This window comes from Antechinus flavipes, chromosome 4 (assembly GCF_016432865.1).
Source record: "Antechinus flavipes isolate AdamAnt ecotype Samford, QLD, Australia chromosome 4, AdamAnt_v2, whole genome shotgun sequence".
In the NCBI taxonomy this organism is placed as follows: domain Eukaryota; kingdom Metazoa; phylum Chordata; class Mammalia; order Dasyuromorphia; family Dasyuridae; genus Antechinus; species Antechinus flavipes.
In genome coordinates, this window is record NC_067401.1 from 310,894,481 (window position 1) to 310,919,300 (window position 24,820).

A 24,820-nucleotide genomic window follows, 5' to 3' on the forward strand; every position below is an offset into this window, starting at 1 on the left:
AGGATTATATAATAAATGAATATGAGAGTGAATTAATTAATTAAAAAAATTAAGTGTTTACTATGTGTCAGGCACTATGTAAAGTGTAAGGCAAACAAATTTTTTAAAATGTCTCTGTATTGGGGCATTGTACTCTAAATTGTAAGTAAACAATACAGACTCGGAAAACTAATACAAGATATTTGGGCAAAAATAAACCTATGATGGTGAACGGATTCATCAAGTAGTCAAATGATATGTTCTTTCTAGAAGTAATATTATTATTGATTTGATTACTATGTACTTTAAGTGCATTCTAAAATTATAAATCTCTCTTTCTCTGTTCCTTATGAGTGAAAAATGATCAAGAGTAGAATCATTTAGCCTGGGAACTATTGAGTTTCAAAGACCTAAAACCTTTGCATTTTATCAATTTACCTACTTACTCTTAGGAACAAATAATAACTTTTTAAAAGTTTATTCTGTAAAGAAACCATACCTGGAATTTGAAACATTAAAGTTTAATGGAAAAGTCCATCACAGTTTATGTTGTAGGAAGAATAATAGTATTTGCTGGATGTAAAAGACTTGGATTTGAATATCTGGCTATTTGCTCTCTGCTCCATTAAATTTAAGCAGAGACTATTTTTTTGGGGGGGTCTATTTTTGTATGCCCAAGATTTTGCATTTGCACTTGTCCAGTCATTTCAGTCATGTTTGACTCTTTGTAATCTCTTTTGGGATTTTCCGGGCAAAGATTTTGGAGTGGTTTGCCGTTTCCTTCTCTACCTCATTTTATAGATGAGGAAACTGAAACAGAGTTAAGTGGGTTTCCTAGGACACAGAGCTAATAATTGTGAGGGGGGATTTTAATTTGGAAAGGTGAGTCTTCTGAATCCAGCCCTGGTGCTTTATCCAATGTACCAACTAGGTACACTTGGGCTTTTCATTTAGTAGGCTTTCAATAAATATTGATTGCTTCCTTTGAGTTTCCTCATCTAGAGTAAACAAGAACAGATGCTTTTAATGGTCTAAATCTTATCCAACCAAGAGCTGGACTGCTACTTACTATACATATGACTTTGGATAACATATAATCTTATTGAACTTCAGTTTAGCCAATGGTAAAGCAAGAATATCACCTTTTGTATAAAACACATTGATTTTCATATAAGCAAAGGTTCCTTTGTTGACTTCATCTGCTAAAAGTTGACATCTGAAGTAGGTAGATGAAAAGAAATCAAGAACAATACCTTAAATTAGGCTGTGGTTGAATGCCAAGATAATTCAAGACACCAGAACAAAACAACGTTGTAAAGTAGGTTAGATAATACAACGTCCAAAGCAGTTAGTTATAGCTATTGGTATATCCTCTCTCAATTAAAAAATTCAAATAATTTCATCAATATATAGTTAGAATAAACTGAAATCTTCCACATTATAATTTATAAGTAGATACATAACTCCAAAGGCTGTGTTAAGTAAAACATGCTGCAAACTTTCATATAAAAAGGTGGCATAAAGAAGACCATGTCTATCTGAAAAGGCATAAGCTGAAGTGACTAGACAACTCCCAGAAGTAACTGTCAATCTAAGAAGCTCTAGTTAAGATCATAGGGCATTTTTTGAATTCATGAATTTTTGAATTTGAATTTACTTTACAGGCATGTGAATCATAGGCATGATTCCTATGTTGAATATCTGACTTAACATTTCATATAGAGCAGAATCATAGAGGACCTGGGGAAGTTTTAGTCATACCTTAAAATGAACACAATACAATTTAATAAAAATCTATAGAAATATTAGTGGTCACTTTTGGTTTAGTGGAAAAAAGGTAATTCTCCCATATAATTCAATTTAAAGAATAAATGATTTGGATTCCAATACTGTCTGACAGCCTTGCAATCCTGATTTGTTAGTCAAACAAATGTGCTTGACCCACTATCTAAAAATTCCCACAATCTAGACAACGCTTTACAGGTTCAGAGACACAACTCTTCATTTTCTTATTTGCCATTAGGCAAGAACCACCCAGAGCTCTAGGATAAGGAGCAAAACAATACAATCATTACTTTGGGATGGTGTGTCAAATAAATTAATTAAAAATTTATTAAATGTTTAATATATTTTAGGCACTGTGCTATTTTTTGTCCTGCTCTATTATTATATTCTGTTGAGTATAAAAAGGACAAAATATAGTTCCTTGAAGTTTACAATAGAACAGAGGAGGCAAGTTATATTCAGGAAATAATTAACAGAAAGAAGTTATTAGAATTGAGACTAGACAACATATTTCCCAAAGACCATACTCAGCATTCCTGTGACTTCTCACCTCTTCCTTTTTACCTGAGTTATCTCACTAGGTTTCAATGTCAATTGCTGGAATTGTCTTGCTTTTATGTTTATATCCTGATTTTTTATTAAAAAAAAAAAACATGATTCACAAACAAAAAAAAAAGACTTTTCATCAGTTCATTAGCTAATTATATTCAGTCTGGCTAGCTAGAGATGTATAAAGTAGAACAAAGCTGGCAGTTGAAGGATCTTTTTCTCATGAAAATAAATCCATATTGTAAAATATTCTATCACTTGCTCATATTTCAGTAATTTTTATCTTTTTATTAAGTAGATATTTAAAATTTTATTCTCATTGATAACTAATCTACTACTGGTTGCTCTACACTTAAAAGAAAGTTTAAGATACTGAACTTGGCAAAATCTTAAAATACATATTAAAAATAGGAAGTATTTTCAGTTGTTATTCCACTCTTTCAAGCTGCCAATAACAAGCTGTTTTTAAAAGGAGCTTTAAATTATTATCTATATTATTGTGTGTACCTCAGAAATAATGACTAAATATTAAAAATAATAATAATTTTAGTCCACAAAGAAGCATTAAGCATTTAACATCAAATAAAACTTAAGGATACACAAAGAAAAAAATTAGACTCCGTTAGTAGCTTAAAAACACTTTATAATAATGCTAGATAAAACTTGAATAGAATCATGATGCCAAGTGAAAAACAATATGTATTTGAATTATTATGTGTCCTTAAATATTACTTTTATGTCAGTAAAAGAATAACTTTTTCAAATGATAAGGAAGCAAAATGTTGCAATAAACAATACAAAAAGCATCTTGGTACCTGATTTCTATACTAGAGATGTTATAATTTTGATAACTCTATATGTATATAGCTATATAAAATTAGATTTTATTACAAGTTTGAAAATGATCACTAACCATGTACATTTAGACAGTACAAATAAATTTTTCTTGTGTTGAGGAGGAAAAGGCTAGGAGATTGGGAGAGGAAAGACAAAAATTATTTCCTGAAATTAACCAGACTCATTTTTTTAATCATTAGGTTGAAGTGAGAGAAAATGTTTCTGAATGTAAGGTAAAAATAGGGTATTTTATATTGGTACATTGGGCAAACTAAGTAAAATTTAATAGCTCCAACACAATTTCCAAAAACAGGTACTTCAGGAAAAAAAGGTCAGATAGTTTGTATTCAATGCTATTATTCTGCTTCTGTTTCCTCAGGTTCCAATTTTTCTATCATACATATGAAATTCGCTACATAATACTTGATTTACTGCATTGGAAAAGAGTTATTTTCCAATCTTCTTTCTGACAAATACCTTCAAACTTCATATTCCACAGATACCAAGAGAGGAAAAAAAATGATATGGTACTAAGAGAAAAAAATCAAGAATCTAAATCAAATAAAAAAGAGGGGGCTAAGAATATCAAAGAATCCCCTTATAATTTACTTCTAACTTATAGGTCTATATGTAGACTTTGTACAGGCAAATAAAAAAACTGACAATAATGCCAAATGACTATCACTTAGAAATGAATTATGTTTTAACTTTTAATCAATTAAAGCATAAACTGTTCTGTTGGCTGCTTCTTCTGTTAGCCTTCCTCTTACCTGATGGGTGCACCTTTAGCTTGAGCAGGTCTCAATAAAACTGTTATAGTGGTGGCAGTTTCATTAAGGGATGCATCAATTCCTTCATAGTCAGGTAAGGTGGGAGCTGATTAAAGGGAAAGAGAAAGAAAGAGGGTTTGATCAAGTAGCACAGTTTTGTCAGAGTCTAAATTATGCTGAATTCTAAAGGAAATGAAAATCAATGCAACATTTAATTGCCAAATACGTTCATTAGGGGGGAAAAAAAAGCACATAACACTAATTACTACAAATCTTTAGGTGTTTGCGTTGAATGTTTTGGCAATAAACATTTTGTTGATTTTTATATGAAAAAATTAAAGAGAAACCATGAATCATGGTTTCTGGAGCAAAAGTATGGAGAAGAAGAATGGAGGAAACTTAGCTTATAAAAATGAGACTCAATAGAGGTATTTAATATACAATCATGAAATATTATCATGGAAGATCACTGAGTTATTGACTTGAAAGGAACCTTAGAGATTATAAAATGGGACTTCTCATTTTGTGGCTCTAGAGCCTAAGGTTCCAGAATGATCAAATGTTTTGCTGAATGTGACACCAATAATTAGTTACAGAACCAGGACTAGTATTTAACTGCTAGGTTTCCAGTGCTATCTTCTTCCATCATATTACAGCTGTGTGTAAAAAGAACTTTCTTATCTCAGGCATTTATATTATTGACTGCTTCTAGACACATGAACAATTATGATTAGGTTTGGTTAAAAAAAAAAAAACAGAACATAATACAAATCAGAAGTGCCCATCACTTTTATGAGGAAATTTTTCATTATCTAAAGTCAATGAAGTTGGTTGGAAGAGGATAAGAAATTCAGTTAGTGAATAAAAGATGAATAGGAAGGAAAAACATGGTCCGATGTGCTCCTCTATGCAATAGGCAATTCACTGAGGCAAAGTAAGTGCTGGGTAGTATGTTATGTACTGCTGCAGTAATAACTGTCTTAAGTATGGTTAGTCAATCGTGATTAATAACTGAGGTCAAAGTTCTCAAACAATGGCTTGCAACATTATTCAGGGTAGAACTAAACTAAAATATAATTGGAAAATATTTAACAAAATAAATGGAGATATAAAAGAACATAATGTTAATACATGGCTTTCTCAGTTACCATGCAGTTCATGTTCTTTTAAGTGAGAAACTAAATGGGAAAAAAAAATTAACTAACAGTATATGGTTCTTTTTTCATGTGAAGTTAGGTAAATATAACTACGTAATGCTTTTTTTTTTTTTTTTAATTATAACTTTTTATTTGCAAAACATGGCTGGGTGATTTTTCAACATTGACCCTTGCAAAACCTTTTATTCCAACTTTTCCCCTCCCCTAGATGGCAGTAGTCTAATACATGTTAAATATGTTAAAGTATACTATGTAATAATTTGAAATGGATTTATTCTAAGTGATTTTAAACCCTACTAAATTTATTAAGATATATATTCTCAAAGGCTATCTTTTAAAAAAAATATCACTGTTTCTCTAGAACTCAATAGTACAAAACAAAACATATTTCCATATCATTTATTTGAATACCTGAAATATTGGTTGTAACGTTGATTGCTGTAGCTGGCCCAAAGCCTTTGACAGTACTGGCTCTTATAAAGAACTGGTAGGTTGTTCCAGGGTGCAGATGCAAAAATACATGATGTGTACTATTCCATAAATTTGTCACAGTCTGGGGAGGCCCAGCCACAGGAACAGCAGGATCAAATGACCTGATGCTGTTATAGCTTACCTATTTGTTTAAAAAAAAAAAAAGTCTTATTAGGCACTTTCCTGCATCATGGTTAACTGCTCCTAACTTATTTCCCAGTATCCCTTCTTTTTCTTCTCCAATCTATTCTTAGTCCAACTGCCTAAATGATACTCTAAACATTGAGGTCTGACCATGTCAATCCACTACTCAACAAACTTCAGTGGCTTTCCATTGTTTCCAGGATAAAATGTAAGCTCCATCATCAGTTAAGGCCCATAATCACCTGGCTCAATCTTGTCTTTCTGGCAAGTAACACATTTTTCTGGTCACACTCTCAATACTTCAATTACTCAATACTCAATATTTAAAGGAATCGCTTTTCACCATATATAAGATTACTTATCCCATATTTGTACCTTTTGCATAGGCTGTGGTCCTTACCTCTCTACTTTGGAACTGAAGTTCCTTCAGTCCTCAGTTCATGCATCATTTTTTTGAAGAGATCTTTCCTCATTCCCTGAGTCATTAGGATGCCCTTTGTATACTTCTGAGATGTACATACAAAAACATTCATATGTATGTATATATGTATATCTGTGTGTGTGTACACATAAACACTCTTATTGTATCTATCTGTGCATATGTTATATCTCTCTAGAATGCAAACTCCTTGATGGTAAGCAAGAACTCTTTCATTTCTGTTTTTGTATCCTCAGAAGCTAATGCAATGACTGGCATATGACAGCCATTTAAGAAATGCTTACTGGCTTTAATTGAATGAATGAATGAATGCTAAATAATCCATTTTAAAATAAAACTATCTACTTGCTAGGATTATATTTTTTCCCATTTACTTCATTTAACTTCCTTTCCTTCTGTTTTCTGGCATACACATAGATTCATGTTTAGAATTTTGTAGCTATAGATATACAAGTTTCCTTTGTTATCTCATTTTTTCTAAATCAACAAATTTTTATGTAAATAATATTCAAGATATGCTAATATAATCACAACTTGCTGGAAGTTCATGATTCCCCCTTCAGTGATTCACTTGTCTCATTTTGTAACCATTGGAAATTTAAGTATTTGTAAGCTTTAATCAAATCTAAGTAGGCACAGATATCCTTATATATACATGAATACTTTTTGACTTGATTCTTTTGTAACTACTTTTTTAGGAAAAGGAAGAAACAGACAAAAATTCTGAAACATGAGTATTTTAATAGCCTGTTTATCCCGTTCTTGGACTTATAAGGAGAGAGTCTCAAAGAAATAGCCAAAGTTAACTTAAAACTCCAAGAGTCAGATTTATATGGACCTTTCCCTATTTTTGTATTATTTTGCAAGTGAAATTCCCCATTAAATCAGAAATTTTGACAGTTCTCCATTAATGTTATAAGACTGTATATTTGTGAATGTCATGATTTATTACACATAATTATGAAGAAGTCTGAATGACATTGCCAATACCCACTCCTAGCAAGTAAAAAGAAAAGTTGCATATTTAAAGATAGAATTTACAGATCCTGTTTTGTGGTTCTATCACCATTCAATATCAGAGAAATATCACTTAGGATCAAATATATTAAAATGCAAAGGATTTATAGTTCATCTACTCCAATATCTTCATATCATAATGAGTAACATCAACATTTGAGGATTACAGAATAAAAATGACATGCCTACATGGTAGTTAAGAGGCATGAATAATAGAGCACTGAGCCTGGAGTCAGATTTACCTGAATTTAAAACCAGTTTCAAATATTTACTAGCTGTGTGATGTTGAGCAAGTGACTTAACCTCTACTTGCTTTTATTTCCTCAACTGTAAAATGGGGATAAAAAGAGAAGATTCAAATGAGATAATATGTGTAAGAGTATGTGGCACAGTGCAGGGCATATAGAAGACATCATGTACTTATGGGCTTTCCTCCTTGCTCTCCTACTCTCTCTCCTTCGTGATCACATAGATAGCAAGTAGCAGAACAAGGATTAACATTCAGGAAATCTGATTCAAAATCCAGCACCCTTTCCAGTATTCACACAATTAGAAAATATTTAGAAACCACACTGAAGTGAATTAATAATGACTTGAATATTATTGTTTCCTAAATTTTACTTCCCTTTTCTCCAATTCTGTTTTATCTCCCCTCCAATATGTTTATGCACATTAAAATGAACTTTTTCATCAATACCTCATATTGAGTGATGATTCCATTTGGATCCAAAGGTTCTTTCCAATTCAGGAAGATCTTGTTTTCAAATGAGGTTCCTTTAAGAGATTTGACAGGAACTGGACCAGGCACTACAAAGAAGAGGGGTTTGGTTAGAAATATGTCTATATATGGGAGGAAGGGAGGGAGAAAGGGAGAAAGAAAGAGACACAAAGAGGGAAAGAGAGGGAGGGGTAAGTGAGGAAGAGAGAAAGAGAGAGAAAAGCAGGAAAAAAGAGGATAGGGAGAGAGAAGGGGGAACAAAGGGAGGGAGAAGAAATCAGATGTGCTAGATTAATTAATTATAGGTATAAATGTATATGGCATACACACACAATGTATGTCTATATAATTTCTATATATATCTAATATATGCATACTAGAGACTGGGTCTCTCTACCTAGCCTGACCTGAAAGTATATGGCAACAGCCTCTCATAGCCAGGATTCTGGCTATGGCAGAAAAGTTTTAACATGAGTTAGTTTGCCTCACCTTAGGTAGCCTGGTGGCCTACTGATCCAGGAATTCACCCAATTGGGGCTGAAGTATGGCAGACATATAATAGGCTTTAGCCCATTGGAGATTAGAACTTTTCTGCTAAAATAATTCAACAGCTTCAATCTTCCCAGTAGCAGAGATTACATGGAAATACTACCATGCCCAGTTTGGACACTTATTGAAATGTTATATATGTATATAATGACACTGGATTCAAGCTGATAAATAGTACAGTCGTTTCAAGTACATACTTGCAAAACAAAAGGAATTCCTTAGAGTTAAGAACACATTAAATACATTTTTGAGCAGAGAACATTATACACCATAGGTACTCAATAAATGTGTACTGAATGAAATGAAATGCTTGAAGATGAGAGTATATAATCTGATTTGACTTCATTAAGCCTCTTAGTTAATATATTTGTTCCAAGAACATGACTGTAATTTTTGGATAGAATTTTTAAAGACAATGACAGATCAATAAATCTTATCAAACACAGTTCAAAAATAATTAACTACTATTAACAGAGAAAATGAAAACCAAACCAAGTGGAATTAGACTATGCCCTCCATTACTATTCAGTTTGATACTGTCTCAAATACTTTTGTATGAACAAAAATAATACCCATAAGCATAAATTCATAAAAGTGATTGGTTAATGGTGAATAAGTTCAACTAGTGCTGAATTTTCAAATGAAAAACATTTTTCAAAGCTAATATAGCCAAGGGAAGTTAAAACAGCAGGAGTTGGAGGCTTTTTGTTGTTGTTGTTATTCTTTTTAATCAGCATAATCAATTATGAAGTATTCCCAGGTGTAAGAGGGTTTGAAGCTTCACCCAAACCTTGCTTATGCTGAAAATAGTTCACAGTAACTGATAATTACAACAGCAACAATTTGGAAAGCTTAAGAATCTTCTAGTTAAAGTATTCCACACTCAGTTTCTTTTTTTGTTCACTTGTACTTTTTACTTTTAAACATAAATTCACCTAGAGTGTTGAGTATGGCTTTTGAAAAGTTAAGAAAGAAACAAGTAGAAGGAATATGATACTTTTTAAAAATATGCATAATACTTCAGTTTTCATTAAAGTGTTTTTTCTTACCCCTCTTAAAGTCAGCCTAAATATCTGCTTGCATATTTTAATTAATATTTTTCCTTAATCTAATGTTCTAATGAACTTCACACATGACATTTTCAGGGAATGCATTTTCAAAGTATACTGCAATTTTTTGAGGAATGAAATAAATTAAAAATCACTAGATCAAAGAAAATGCTTTACACCATGGCTAGCAGCATCAAGGCAAAGCAAATGGTCTGTCACAACAGTGAGATTCAATTCAATCTACAAGGAGACCATGAATGATGACATGACCTCTGGGACAGGCAACATAATTTGGCACATTAATAATAAATTCATGAAGGCAAAGAAGCCCACAGTAAACAGCTGAGATGCCAACACTAAACTTCACAAGAACTGTTCATCCATCTGTCAGTGGAAGAGTTGGGGAGAAGTTAACTAAGGCATCCGGGGCTGTTTTGCTTCACTGTATTGACACAGATTACATGATTATAGAGGTTGATAGGCCATGACAACTCCTTTGTGTGTTTTGTGGCATTTGTTGATACTCTTGTAGGCAGGGCTTTATTTTCCAAAGGAGTATCTGTTGTTCCTCCTCTTGTCAAGTTAAGCATATTTACTAGGTTAATAAAGGGAGAAAAAAGATCCCTCCATTTAAACTATCTTGCAGAGAGTGACTACAGGGAGTACAGAAACCTCAATCAAGGAAGAAACAGCAATTCAAAGAACTGCAGTTATTAAGTTTAGTCAACAAAAATTTTGCTAACAACTTTAAAATGGCAATGGGCACATTAGGACTATGTAGGGGTATTTTAAAGTCAGTATATAGCATTTTGCATTTAAGAATAGGAAGGCAGAAGTAGTTAAAATGGGATTTCTCTTTTCCATCCGTTCTCTTAAGTTTTCATTTGCAAAAAAATAAAGATTCATTACAAAAAGTTGCATGTGTTGTTCTTGTTCTCACTGGTCACCCAGAGTTTATCTCAGGGTTATTAATGAGATGGACATATAGAGGAGAAAACAAGATGCTTCTAGAAGATGGCCTAATTCTCTTGAGGAATTTGGAATAAAGATAGTGGTTTACACAACTTGCAACTAGATCATGGAAGTGAATAAGCTGGAGGGTAAACTACATAAAAGGAGTTTGGCAGCTCTAAGAGAGATACTATTTGGCAGTTTTCTCTCTTTGAAGGGGGGATCATCTTAAGAAGGCTGCCAATTTCTGTATATACCTGTGGTTTGGCTAAATGTAGCATGAAGTTGGTAAATGGCCATCACCATGGCAACAAATAGGTTGCCATGGACATCACTGTGAATCTTGACATCATCTCTTTCTTTTAATAGAGAGCCAGAAGTTTGACATTACTTTGTGGGCATGTGTTAATATGACTTTAATAATTCTCTTTAATATTCTTTCAATTAATTTAGACAAATAGAGAAATCTCCTGAAAATTAATACACTACAGAGTTGGAGGAAAACTGAAGTGAAGACCAATGAGATAGAGGGCAGCAGCAATAAGAGGGCATAATAGAATCATTAATATATAATCATTATAAATAGTTTTCACAACATATGTATAACCACCCTCTGCCCAAGTCCCCCATAACAGGTTTTTTTTTCCTCAGCCAACTCATATTACTGATTTTTATGACTTCTAGAATAAAAAATGGTACCAAAACCTTCATACAAAAAAGTTCTAGCCTTGTACTAGGGGAAAAAAATATCTAATAAATTAAATATAAATTTTACCTTAGGGTTCTAGTGGGAAATCATTCTAGTATGGCTTGTTTGATTTATGAATTCCCCAGAATTCTTTCTTGTGAAATTATATCTTTTTTTATTATATGGCTGATAATTTATTCTTCTTCTATGTATGTAAGGTGGCAATAATTTAATATAGTGGGTTAATCAGATTGATATCATCACTGATCGTTAAACAAATTATGATTTAAATTTTCTTTTCCCATCTACTCCCACCCCCCTAAAAATACTAAAAAAGATCTTGCACTATATATTAAAAATGAAGCTACATGGGAACAACTGAATATAGTCTTATGTAATAAAATAGTGTTAGAAATTTGCATTTTGGTTAAATCCTATAATACAAGAAGGGAGTAGTATGTTTTAAGTTGTTGCTACAACAAATTCACGTAGCAATAATTGTATAACAGCAAAAGCAAACTCTAAAGGATTACAATTGAAAATAATAACATAGTTAGTTTCAATTTATAAATGAATTTCCTGGAGTGGGAGGGGAAATAGCAAAATCATAGCTATACCTAATTTAGAACTTACTTTAAAGATCCACAAGAATTCATTTTTATTATTAACCCATCTATCTATAGATATCACAAAATTTAGTATAGTGTGCATAAGTAAATATGAATATTATTCATATGTTTTGGGGGATGTGTGAAAAAGGTTTATTAGGAGGAAAAGTGTTAAAAGAAAACAGTATGAGCAATGAAAATTGGTCATATAATGGCTCCAATGATGATCAACCAACAAAGCATAAAACTTACAATTGACTACAAAATTAGAGATTCTAAGTAATCTTTTTTCTTTCTAACAAAGACTATATGAAATACTTGTAAAACAATAATGCAAGAACTTGTGTAAAAAATAGCTATTGGGCCTTAAGATAATTCAGTGTCTACTTTGGGTGTTGATAGAATTCAAACAGATTCAAGTAAAAGCCCAATTAGGAGCAGATTAATGCTAACTCTTAAAAGTTGCATTCCTGTATTTGAATTCACTATTCAAAGTTCTAATTCTGTAAACAAGATCATTAGTTCTAGGCAGTGAGAATTCAAATATTACAACTAGGAGGGGGCAGCAGGGAGAAGATGCATTCTCTTCCATCTCAAGACTTTGTTGTATTTACAATTCTCACAAGGTTATGCTCTAGCTCCCAAGCCTCATCTTTCCTATCTTCTGATTACTAAACAATTCTTTCTTTTTCACCACACAGGAGAATTTTCAAAGCAACTAGTTCTAAATATATCATGAGTGTGGCAGACAACAAAGATATTTTCATTGCTTTCAAGAATTAGCTCAGTTAAAAAAAAAAAAAAAAAAGATGAATCAGTTCATTTGAATGGCTCGAACTGCAGTTACCTTTAACATCTTCCTGTGGCTTAACTGTTCAGTTTCAGTAATAGCTTGACAAATTTTCATTTGGACATCAAAAGATATGGGAAACTTTGATCAGTATTTATACTCTCATAATACAGGTGATCAACCTGTGCAACCAGAAGAAGACCTATACATTTTTTTTTTACTTTGGCTTTTCTGTAGAAGCATAGGCCAAAATGACAAGGTCAGTATGATAAAGGCTATAGAAACATTTGGGCATGAAATTGGCACTCATTTCTGACACCTACCAAACAGAATCCTAAGATTTGAACAAAGTTTTTGATTCTTTTCTAGGCTACCACTGACTTTTTTCTCTTGAAAGCTCACCTTATTCCAGAAATTCAATTTGGAAATGCCCTTGATCTTATGGCCTTTCTCTCTGATTGGATGGATCTTCCCAGAAGCTCTTTTTAAGGAGAGTATACAAATCAGACAAGCCATTATTCCCTTCTCAACTGTACTCTAATTTTCTTCGCCATGTTACTATATGGTATACTATTTCCCTTCACAGCTTTTCATCTTTTTTTTTTTTCATGTGTTGTCTTCTCCCAATAAAATATAAGCTCTAAGAGAATCAGGACTGTCTACTTTATATTTGTGCTTCTAGGAATTGGTTTGGCTACAAAGTAAGCACTTGATACATGACTTCAAAAATAAAAATGATGTGTGATAAGGGGAAAGTATCAATTGGTACAGAAATTTATATTATGTTTTGTTTAATATTATTAATTTTATCTATTTTTTCTAGGCAATCAAGAATTCTATGGATTTTTTTTTTTAAATCGAACATATTAGCTATCATTCCCAGACAGCTTTAAATCATTTGAAAAGGTAATAAAATGTGATAAATATGTCTTCATTCAGTACTGAAAACTACGTATCAAAACAAGTTTAATAGATCATAAATTTGGTTTTTTGAAACTTTTTAATAACTATTTAAATGATTATTTTCCTTTGTAATCCTGTGTATTTTATTTGATGTATTTAAGAACATTTTTTTCTGAAAAAGGGTCCATTGATGTGATCACAGTAAAAAAGTGATTCAATTCACTAACAAACTTTTAGTTCAATCAACCAGTTAAGAATTCATTCAAAATACTATACTATATCTATATACTATACCTATTCTATACTATACTATCTATACTATACTATGCTATACTATACTATACTATACTATACTATACTATACTATACTATACTATACTATACTATATGCTATACTATAATCTATTCTATTTTTATCTATAGCTAATTTGTTACCTTTAAAAAAAAAACAGTTCTCTCAACAATTTTTGGTCAAATTATTTTTTCCAGTCTAAAAATTACTTTGATAGAAAACAAATGTAGAAAAATAGATTCTGGGTGGTTTTATTTTCTATCATCTATTTTTTGATGTCATTTATTAATACTATACTAGTCAACCCAGAAAGTGTGGCAACCCACTAAGGAAGAAATGATGAAAATTCAACCATGAAATGAAAAGAGATGGAAAACAGTATGCAAAAACAGCAATCTGGCAGTATAGGAAACTTATGAGTGAGGGTCAAATTTTCCTAAGATATATATGTAATTGGTTCTTCAGGCTCTTATACCTTTAGACCATAATCTCATGCCAAGTTTTGCTTGACTATTTGCAATTCACCCTCTAAGAAGTTTCCCAATATCTTTACTTTACCCAGAAATTCCTACAGATAGATCAGAATTGGATCTAGAATAAGAATTCATCTACTTGCTTGGAGGTGAAATTGTTCACCAGGCAAGTCAAGAATTTCTCAACTATTCTGCTAACTGCGCAAGAAGATCCCAAGTAGATTTCAGAATATGTTCAAGTCTCTATTCACACTCTGCCTTCTAGAACTTTGAAAGCATTGCTGTGTCTTTCATAGATAGAGCATTTAAAAGTCAATACAGACCTCAAAAGATATCTAGTTCAGAATAGGTAAACTAAGACTAGAGAGATTAAGTGAATTATCTAAAATCACAAAGTTAGTTTGTTACAAATCCAAGACAAGCACTCAGGCCTTCTGATTCTCAATCTAGCTTACATAATGGGATTCAAAGAGAATACACTTTTTTTTCCTATTCTTTACATGCTTCCAACCTATATCTGCTTTGATTTATTTTGCATAACAACACAAAACTAAATAACAACAACAAAATGTAAATTTCTCATAGTTTCAATGTTATCATGTTTGGGTAGTATTATGAGATTTTTATTTTCAATTAAAACTGACAATAATTAATGTTTCATGACTACATCAGAATATTTCACATGTTTTCCTGTGCACATGAAAATGCTCTTCCATTATTTGTTATGCCTCATTAGCTAACTTTATTCTTTCTCTAAATTAAAAGAAGGGAAGGCCCAGTCCCATTGGATCTCATTGTGTTCCCAAAGATTTTAAGTTTAAGGTTGTGTATATGCTATGTATAGCAAGAAAGAGAAGGTGTCTGGTATTTCCTTCCTCTCTATTATTAGGATTCATATGGACTCCAAGTAGGTCTTCAAGGACAGAAAGAGTAAGACAGCTAAAAACAAAAATATGGTCCTTTTGATTAGATCAAATGACGAACAACAGCCAAAAAGGGAAATAAAAAAATAGCAAACAGTAGGATGAATACTAGATTTTGAATTTGAATATATGTGTTTGAGCTCCAAATCCAATGTATAATCTGAGACAAGCCATTCAACACCTCAGGGCTTAGAATTTTTGCTTAAGCAAAGAAGAATGGTTTACAATAGCAGTTTTCAAACACAAAATCCAATGCAGGTGGCAAAACTTCTGAATGTAGTCTGAACCAGATTAAAACATAATTGGGAAATATTTTACAAAATAAATAAAAATATGACAATATGTTAATGTGTGGTTTTTCTAAGTGAAAATGTGGCCTTCCAGTATGATAATGCATGCATGTTTAGTGGCTCCCATTTCTATATGAATTTGATACCACTGTACTAGAGCTATGCATACACAGACATATTACCATTGTGTGGATAGAAGACACATGAAAATAATGTGATGTAATAGAGTACTGAAGTAAAAAAGATTTAGGTTTGTATCCTATTCTTGACATTTACTGATGTATAATCCTGGCTTATCCACTTAGCCTATCTAAGCTTATTTCTTAAATTCTTAAAAAGAGATAATTACAGTATATTAGCTACTTCAAAGAGTCAAGTGAGATACTTTATTTAATGGAATTTAAAAACTTTAAAGTGTTTCAAGGTTTGGAGCTAGTTTAAGTTCATATTTTATGCTGCTGTATCTGTATACTATAATTGCTAGATATAGCTCTGTCTCCTAGAGCTAATGCTGAATGGACCCCAAACTAGTATCAAGATCAGTTTAAAGCAGTAAAATACTTTTAGCACACCAAGATGTTATTGTTTAAAAATATATGTCTGTAGACTTCAATGTCACATATGAAAATGCTTTATCTTTGGCATACACATTGATGTGCTATAAAAATTTACTATTATTTGCTAGCTAATAATAATAACACCTAACACCTAACAATGTTATTATAGTCATTGTTATTTTAATTGCCAGGCACTATGCAAGTGTTTTACAATTATTATCTTACTTGAACATCATAGAAACTTTGTAAGTTAGATGTTATGATTATTCTCATTTTACAGATGAGGAAACTGAGGCAAACAAAGGTTAAATGATTTTGCACAGGATAACACAGATAGTAAATGTCTGAGGCCAGATTTGAATTTAGATCTTCCTGACAACAGATCTAGCAAATATACAAACTATCTAATGGGTAGTATAGATGAATTATTTAGAAGTCTTCAATTAATTCTTTTTAGTAAGATTTCTATTAAGATTATTAAAAGATTTTAAGATATAGTTCTATTAACATACAATGCTTTCCCCCCTTCCCACTTTTATCAAGTGATGAAAAGTTTACACCTTACAGAATTTAAATGTCAGAGACACTTTAAACTTAAATTTGAGAATGTCATGATGTTTCTCTTCTTTGCTAGAAAAACCTGAAACCATTAATATTGGATTTATCAGTTATAAAAATGTAATGAACAATTGAATAATTTAACAAGTACTTTAACAGATGACCATAATAGTTAAAACTTTTTAGCTTTTTAAAAACTGCCTGTTAAAATCTTTAATCCAATCTTTATTTTTAGTATGGTTCAAACACCTAACTATATTTGAAATGGCATTTAGTGACTTATTTGGAGAGAAATAGTCATTCTAATTAAAGATAACAGCATTAATTTTAATTTCATAAATAGAATTCATTGAGTTTTCGGTCAGTTTTAGTCTAAATTAACAAGAACAATATGAAATTCTTAAATATTATCCTTTTTTGGTAACATGGTATAAACCTACCATCTTCGTCAGTTTGAATAATTGTCTCCTCGCTTTCCTTCCTCCCTTCAGGATTGGTTAGGATCATCTTGAGGCTGACATTTGTGTAAGGTGGCAGATGGCTCACAACATGCTGGGGTGCTTTGGGGTCCATGTCCAAGCAGTCAGCCTTGCTCTCATTGTGACCACGGAAGTAATGGTAGCAGATAGTGACATTGAAAGTGTGGCAACGTGTAATATTGTAGCCTAAAGACTCCCAGTCCACTGCGATATGTCTTGCTTGGATTTCAGCAATTTTTAGTGTTTTTGGTGTTCTCATTGGTTCTAGAAAAGAAAACAAAAATGCAGATAGTTCCATGAGCACTATCATTACAAATGCAAGGTTGGAAATGACTTATAAACCTTTCACTTAGTCTCCCACCTTAGATTACAGATATCTCAATCCGTTTTTCTTTATGGGAAAGTTTCAAGTCACTGATTATGATTTACCCATTGTACAAAAGGAATGTTAATTAAAAGCATCACCAATCCACAATATTTAAAACCATAATAAAAAAATGCTACAAAAGTAGATACAATACTACTACAGCTGTCACTGCTAACTTTCCCCCACTCTTTTATTCTGTTGTTAATAAGTGAGTAAATTAGCTAATATATCATAACTGAAAAGAGTCAACATGTTCTGCACTATGATTTATCATGCCACTAAACTACGTTGTATACTAATTACACTAATTGTGGTACTAAACTACCACTTATGAAAGTGATGCAGATATTAATTAACATTTATTATTTCAGTAATGATGTTGTTCATCAAGGCAGCAAAGCTGAGAAAAATGACAAGAATATATTTGGGTATTCACACTGTCATCCTTTTCCTTTGATTCCCTTCCAACTCAGTCCTAGGAGAAGCTCAACGTCGGACATTAGAGCACTGTCACCCAAATCAAACTACCATATGAATTTCCATTCATTTGGAAAGCAGCAGAACAGTGGGAAGATCCTGGAATGCTAGCAATTCATCATTGCTTCCTCAAAGTATTCAGCCCTAATAGCAAAAAAAGTTTGATATTTTAACTTAATTAAAATACTGATACATTGAAAGTTATGATCATAACTATGCATATACCTGGAAGAAAGTAACATTAATAGCATAACCTCAATGTATTAGTTCTTCAAAAGAGAGCAGAATAAAATCTGTAGAGGGCTGAAACTCTTGAGTCAATGCACTGAGGTCAGTGCACTTGAGGCTAACTACTGTTTGGACAATCCTCTATGGGCATATGCTTGGAAAATGGCCCTTCCCACTATCCTGTGCTGGCTCAATGATTGGTGTATAAAGATTGTAGGAGGAACTAGGGGGTGGAATAAGACTAGCCAGAGTCACTTTGGTGGTAGACAGGAGGTTGCAGAGATCCTGCTTCCAGCCCTTTCACTTCTACTCCTAAAGACCTAAGACTAAGGACTTTTGTTTATCCTGATTCCGATTGATTCTAAGGTATCCAGGGTGCTAATGTGGTCATCACAAAAATCCTACATGGAGCCTTAACTTACCACTCTCAATTCAATGTTGATAAACTCTTGGAGTTAAATTAAAATGAAGAAACCCTCTTTTCCTTCTGAAAAAAAACCATTTTGGGTTTATGTTTAGAGAGTTACATTTTTAAAATTTAAATTTCAATTCTGCAAAGATAATAAGCAGGGTGCACAGATAGCAAGTCCAATTTGGAATTTCAGTTCAATGTATTTATTAAGCAACTTGAAAGATGCTGGTAGCCCTTTAATTTAAATAACAAAGTATTTTTTAAAATGCACACAAATGCAAGACTTACACTATCTATGCTTTGGTTTCAATGCTGCTATTCCATATTTTGAAAAGTAACAGGACACAATCTCTCCCTTTAAATTTTATATTTTCAGTGGGTGATGAGGCACAGAAAGATAGTACAAAAGATTCCCTACCCACTCCCAGATTCAATTCAGCTAGAATTTTCTAAGTATCTATTATGGGATAAGAGTTCATATAGAAGAAGGGAGGCTTGCAGCTAGATAACATTTAAATCACTGTTTATTATTCCATTGGCTTAATCAAAGTGCACAGCATGACAAAAAATCAACAACTACACTATACATACAATAAGACAAATGAACTAGAATGTTGAATAATCAAAAGATATGTTACCTCATTGTGCAAAAACAACATCTCAAAACCTGTGCATTCAATGAACAATAATTCAATTCTGAAAATAGAAGTGCCATGCATAGTACTCTGTATAGAACAGAATCATATATTGATGAAAAATTTCATAACAATATTATCATTATGAATAACAACAACAACAACAACAATAGTATTTGTATTGTATTTATTATGTGCCAGGCAGCATGCTAAGCACTTTACAAATATTATTTTATTTGACCCTTACAACAACTCTGGGAGACCAGCGCTGTTATTACTCCATTTAACAACTGAGGAAACTGAAGGAAACAGGGGTAAAGTAATTTGTCCAAGGTCATTCAGCTCATGTGTGTAGCTGAATTACTCTCAAATCATCCTTACTCTAGGCCTGTTTTTCTGTCCACTGGACTATTTCAGTGTCTATATATTAGACAAGTAAGTAGTACAAAAAAAATCCTCATTAATGGCTAATTTTATTTTGATTTTGATAAACAGATGTCTATTTGAGGGATAATTATACAGATAATTATGTCACTTGAAAATCATGTATAAAGAAACTAGTTTTACTTTCTTTTTTGTAAAAAAAAAAGGAAAAGTTTTATTAGTTCCTTTTATTTTTATAATTATTCTCATATACAGGTGGCATATATATTGTGTGTGTATAGAGATATAAAATTATATTTGTAAACATTATATATGTATTTATATATACTATGCTACACACAAACACACACACACACATCTTTCCTTTCAAAGAAAAATAGTTAAATTGAAACAACCCATAAATATTGTGGTTGTATCTAACAGTATATGTAACAATTCTGTATTCAGTCCTCTCCTCATCTAAAAGAATATGATTTCCTATTCTTTCACTTGAGCTATTCATCTTTTTTTAATTTCCTAATTACCTATGAGTTTTACTTTCATTTTGAGGTCTTTTGTTAACTTTGGAATAGACATTGTTTATATTATTCTAGTTCTACTTACTTCACTGTATCAGTTCATATAAACCATACCTCATTTCTTTTAATTCCTTATAGTCATCATTTTAAAGAGAATAATGATATTCCATTACATTCATTTACTATAATTTATTTAGCCATCCCCCAAAGAACTGATATATTATCACATATTTCTGAATTTTATCTCTTATCTAATTTTCTGAATTATATACCCAATAGGAAAATCATTAGATCAAATAGAATCAAGATAATCATTTTTCTCCATAATACCAATTGTTATCCAGAATGATGAAACTAAATCACAGATCTATAAATATTTTATTAATGTGTATATACATACATATATACATGTGTATATAGTTTACAAAGCATTTATCTCACAATACAGAAAGTAAGAATATAAGAATTATGTCCAGTTTATATTTGAAGAAAATTAAGACTCAAAACCCCTAATTTGTCCAGGTCATAAAAATATCAAGACTTAAGAGTTCTACTAAAATATTAAGTTCTTTCTAATATATCATTTTGGGGCATGAGGTGGCTTGCCTTTTTAGTAATGCTATACAAGAAATTCTACTTACATGTAGATTGGATTAGATAGCAGCTGAAGACCTTTACAATTCTCAAAATTCTGGGATTGTGTTTAGCAACAAAACAAGTCATTGTTATTTGTGATAATGTAGAAATGATTAGAGAAATCCACACCATGCTTATCACGTTTAGAATAGAATCACGTGTAGAAATTCTTAATATTATTCATATTAAGAGGACAAAGTTAGGAATAAGGAATACTAGTTCATAAAAAAGAGATGGGGAAAATTTATCATTAAAATTTTTTTTAATTACTTTGAAGCACAGAGCTTTAATACCTGTTTTAGTACAAACTTTTAAAATAACTGTCACTTTCCTTTTGAAAAGTGAACAGCCAATTCATTTCTCTTTTCTCTTCTCCCTGGTACAAGTGATGTATTCATTTTCCTAGTCATGTTTTCATCACTCCAATTATAATCTTCTCTAGGAATACCTTGCATGAAACCTTTCTGCACAGTCAAGATATGTATTCTTAAGTATCAACAAGAGATTATCTAGTTACATATAAAATGAAGACAGAGAAAACATTGAGTATAGATTTTGATTTAAAATGTGAAAAGCTCTAATCTTAATTTGTCACAATGAATTCTATATAAGTATATAACGAAGTCCTATATATATATATATATATATATATATATATATATATATATATATGTAAAAATTTCTTTATAAATCTTAAGTCGGTCAGTGACCTTTAAAGGACTTGCTAACCATTGGGGATACAAAAATATGGAAATAGCTATGTACATAAAAGATTTATACACACAAATATATATGCATAGGGACATGTATATAAAGATATATGTATATATGTATTCTGTGCATATATATGTGTGAATATATAGTAAATGGAAAGTAATCTGAGCAACCATACTAACAGGCAGTGAGGTCACAGGGAAGAACAAGAAATGATTCCTGCAGATGGCAGGATTTAAATTGAATCTTGAAGGAAAAGAGATAAGTTAGGAGTTGGGAATGAAAAGGAAGAACATTATATGTGTATGACATATGTAAAAAGGCATAGAAAAGGGAGAAAGGATGGCATATATATATATATATATATATTACAGTAAAGGTGTATCTATCTGCTTTTGTTGACCTGACTTGTCTGTCTGGAAGGAGGTGGTCCAAAGGAAAGAGTGCAGAACCTTCCTGATTTCAAATCTGGCTTCAGACACTTAAACCTGTGTGACCCTAGACTTAACTCTTTTAACCTTAATTTCTCATCTTTAAAATGAGCTGGAAAAGAAAATGACAAGGTCTTCCAGTATCTTCTTCAAAAAACAAAACAAAACAAAACAAACAAACAAACAACAACAACAACAACAACAAAAAAAAAAAAAAAAAAAAAAACAAACAAAACAAACAAACAAAAAAAAAACAAATAGGGTCATAAAGAATTGAAGACTGAAAAAAATAGGAAAGGATTTTAAATATCAGAGGACTTCATATTTGATATTAAAGAAGAATACACTAATGTCTCTTTAAGTGGTAGGATGCAAATGGCATGCTTAGACCTGTATTTTAGGAGATCATTTTGGCAATTACATGAAGAAGGAAGTGGAGGGTGATAGATTTGAAGAAACCCAATTAGAAGGCTATTGCAATGATTAAGCCCTATATCAGAGGGATAGATGTGTGAGTGGAGGTAAAGGAACATGTATAAAGTTTAGTCTATGAAGTGAGAGATAACACAATTTTATACAATACTTTATATATGAGATAAGTGCAAAGGGGAACTGGAGAATATCATCTCAGTTTGTGAACTACATTGATGGGGAAGATTGTGTTGTCCAGAACAATAATATGTATTTTTTTAAACACCTGTCAAAGGAGTTATAAAAGTCCTTTATTTATTAGTTTAAAAAATTACTTGAAAGAGAGAATTGAAAGAAGATGGCAGAATAAGGCAAGAAACTACCTAGCTCTCTCAAACCCCCTGGAAATAAGTCAAAAGTCTGTCTCAAAATAAATTTTAGAGCAGAAAAATAATAAAAGTTGGGATGCAGCAGTCATTCAAAGAAAACTTGGGAGGACACTGAGATCTGACTTTCCAAGGCAGTAGTCTAGCCTGAGTCAGATACTGCTGGGTCAGATAACATCTAATCAATAAAATGAATGCTTTGGGCACAGCTGTGTCTGGCCACAATAATTTTTAGAACTTTAGTTCTAAATAAATACAGTGTGGGGGTCAGGCAGTTGATTAGGGTGAGATTGAGAGGACTACCTGCTGGTTATGGTCCCAGAGATCAGGTGCATTAACCAGATAGGGTCTCAAGTTCTGATTACAGGTAAGTAATAGAGAGCAGTGAGTGTGGTCTCAGAGGGCCAGGAGCACTGCTGGATATGGTCAATTTTAGGAAGCCTGAGTCCCTGATTTCAGTAACAGAGGAGAAGGGTAAGCTGATACTGAAGAGCATTTGCAGTGGCTTTGGTCCTGGCACAGGGGCAGGGAGGAGTATCTAAGGTAACTCATAGACCAAGGCATGAGCACTGGGAACACTAACTACACCTGGACTTGTATTGTTGAACACTAAGGTGGACCAAAAGTTCAAAGTCATGAGAGAAAGCTCAGAAAACAAGGGCATGAAACAGAAATCTGAAATTTTATTCTCTATTCCGAAGGATCAGAGCCTAATTCTATCACAAATTTAAACACCAAGAAGTTGTTCATTAAAAAATGAGTAAAAACAGAGGGAAAAAAAATAACTCTAAAATGGCTACCAAGGTGATAGAGAAGATAAGAGTTCAAATTCAAGAGACCAAAAAGGTTCTTGAAAAGATTCAAAGAAAAATGTAAAAAAGTCAGTCTCTGAAAAGGATTTTAAAAATCAAATGAGAGTGGTTGAAGAAAAATTGGGAAAAGAAATAAGAATAATGTAAGAAAAAAAAACTAAGAAAAGAAAGTCATCTTTTGGGCAAATATCCAAAAATTTACTGGGAAAAAAAAAACTCCTTAAAAATGAGAATCAAGCAACAGGAAGTTAGTGACTTCATGAAACATCAAGAAATAATAAAATCAAAGGAATGAAAAAAAAACACAAAGATAACATGAAATATTTCACTGGAAAACAAATACCTTAATAAACATATCGAAAATCAAATTTTACAAATTGTTAGATTACCTGGAAGTTATGATTTGTTTTAAAAAAAAATAAGGAAGATTTCCCTGAAATTTTAGAATTAGAGGGTAAAATAGAAATGGAAATCAATCAGTGATCACCAAAGGAAAGACATTCCAAAATGAAAATTCACAAAAACATTATAGCCAAGTTTCAAAGCTCTCAGGTAAAGGAAAAAAAAAAAGTTACAAGTAACTAGAAACAGTTTAAGTACTGTTGAGCTATACTCAGAATAATACAACATTTAGAAACATTCTGTGTTGTTCAGAAACATTAAATATAACCTTTTCAGATCATAATTGCCACAAAATTACATTTAATTAAAAAATAGGAAAACAGATTAAAATGTTAATTGGAGACTAAATAGCCTAATCTTAAAGAATTAGTGGGTTAAAGAACAAATCAGAAAAATAATTTTGTTAAATAAAGAGATAATACATCAAAACATATCATACAGAAAAAATAGTACTAGAGAGGAAAACTAGTATCATTAAAGGTTTACATCAATAAAACAGAGAAAGTGATAATCAATGAATTGGGTATGAAATTAAAAAAAAATAAATCCCCAATTAAAGACCAAATTAGAAATCCTAAAAATTATTAAGATTAATAAAATTGAATGTAAGAAAACTATTGAATTATAAATAAAAGAAGTTCATTTTATGAAACAAATTAATGAAACAGATAAACCATTGGTTAATGATAAAAAAAAAAAAACAAATCACTAGTATAAAAATTTAAAAATGAATACAGAGTTAATAAAGATGAAATTAAAGCAATAATTAGGAGTTATTTTACCCAATTTTGTGCTGATAAATGTAACAATTTCAGTAAATGGAAGAACACTTACAAAGACATAAATTGCCCAGATCAATAGAAGAGAAAATAGTATTTCTAAACAAATCTATTTTTTGAAAAGTACCTAAGGAGGAAAAAAAGCATCAGGAATAGGTGGATTTACAAATAAATTCTACCCAAACGTTCAAAGATTAACTAATTCAAATATTAGTTAAATCATTTGGAATAACAGACAAAGAAGGAATCCTA

The 24,820-nt window shown here is 31.6% G+C and overlaps 1 protein-coding gene across 1 annotated transcript in view; it reads right to left on the bottom strand.

Moving 5' to 3' along the window:
- PTPRK (protein tyrosine phosphatase receptor type K) overlaps positions 1 to 24,820 on the bottom strand; it is a 539,585-nt gene that overhangs the window by 148,159 nt on the left and 366,606 nt on the right. The window contains exons 7-10 of the mRNA XM_051997718.1: positions 16,938 to 17,240; positions 7,846 to 7,955; positions 5,489 to 5,690; positions 3,921 to 4,026 (exon numbers count right to left, since the gene is read on the bottom strand). Of these exons, the coding sequence (XP_051853678.1) occupies positions 3,921 to 4,026; positions 5,489 to 5,690; positions 7,846 to 7,955; positions 16,938 to 17,240 (721 nt within the window). The remainder of the gene's footprint in view (positions 1 to 3,920; positions 4,027 to 5,488; positions 5,691 to 7,845; positions 7,956 to 16,937; positions 17,241 to 24,820) is intronic.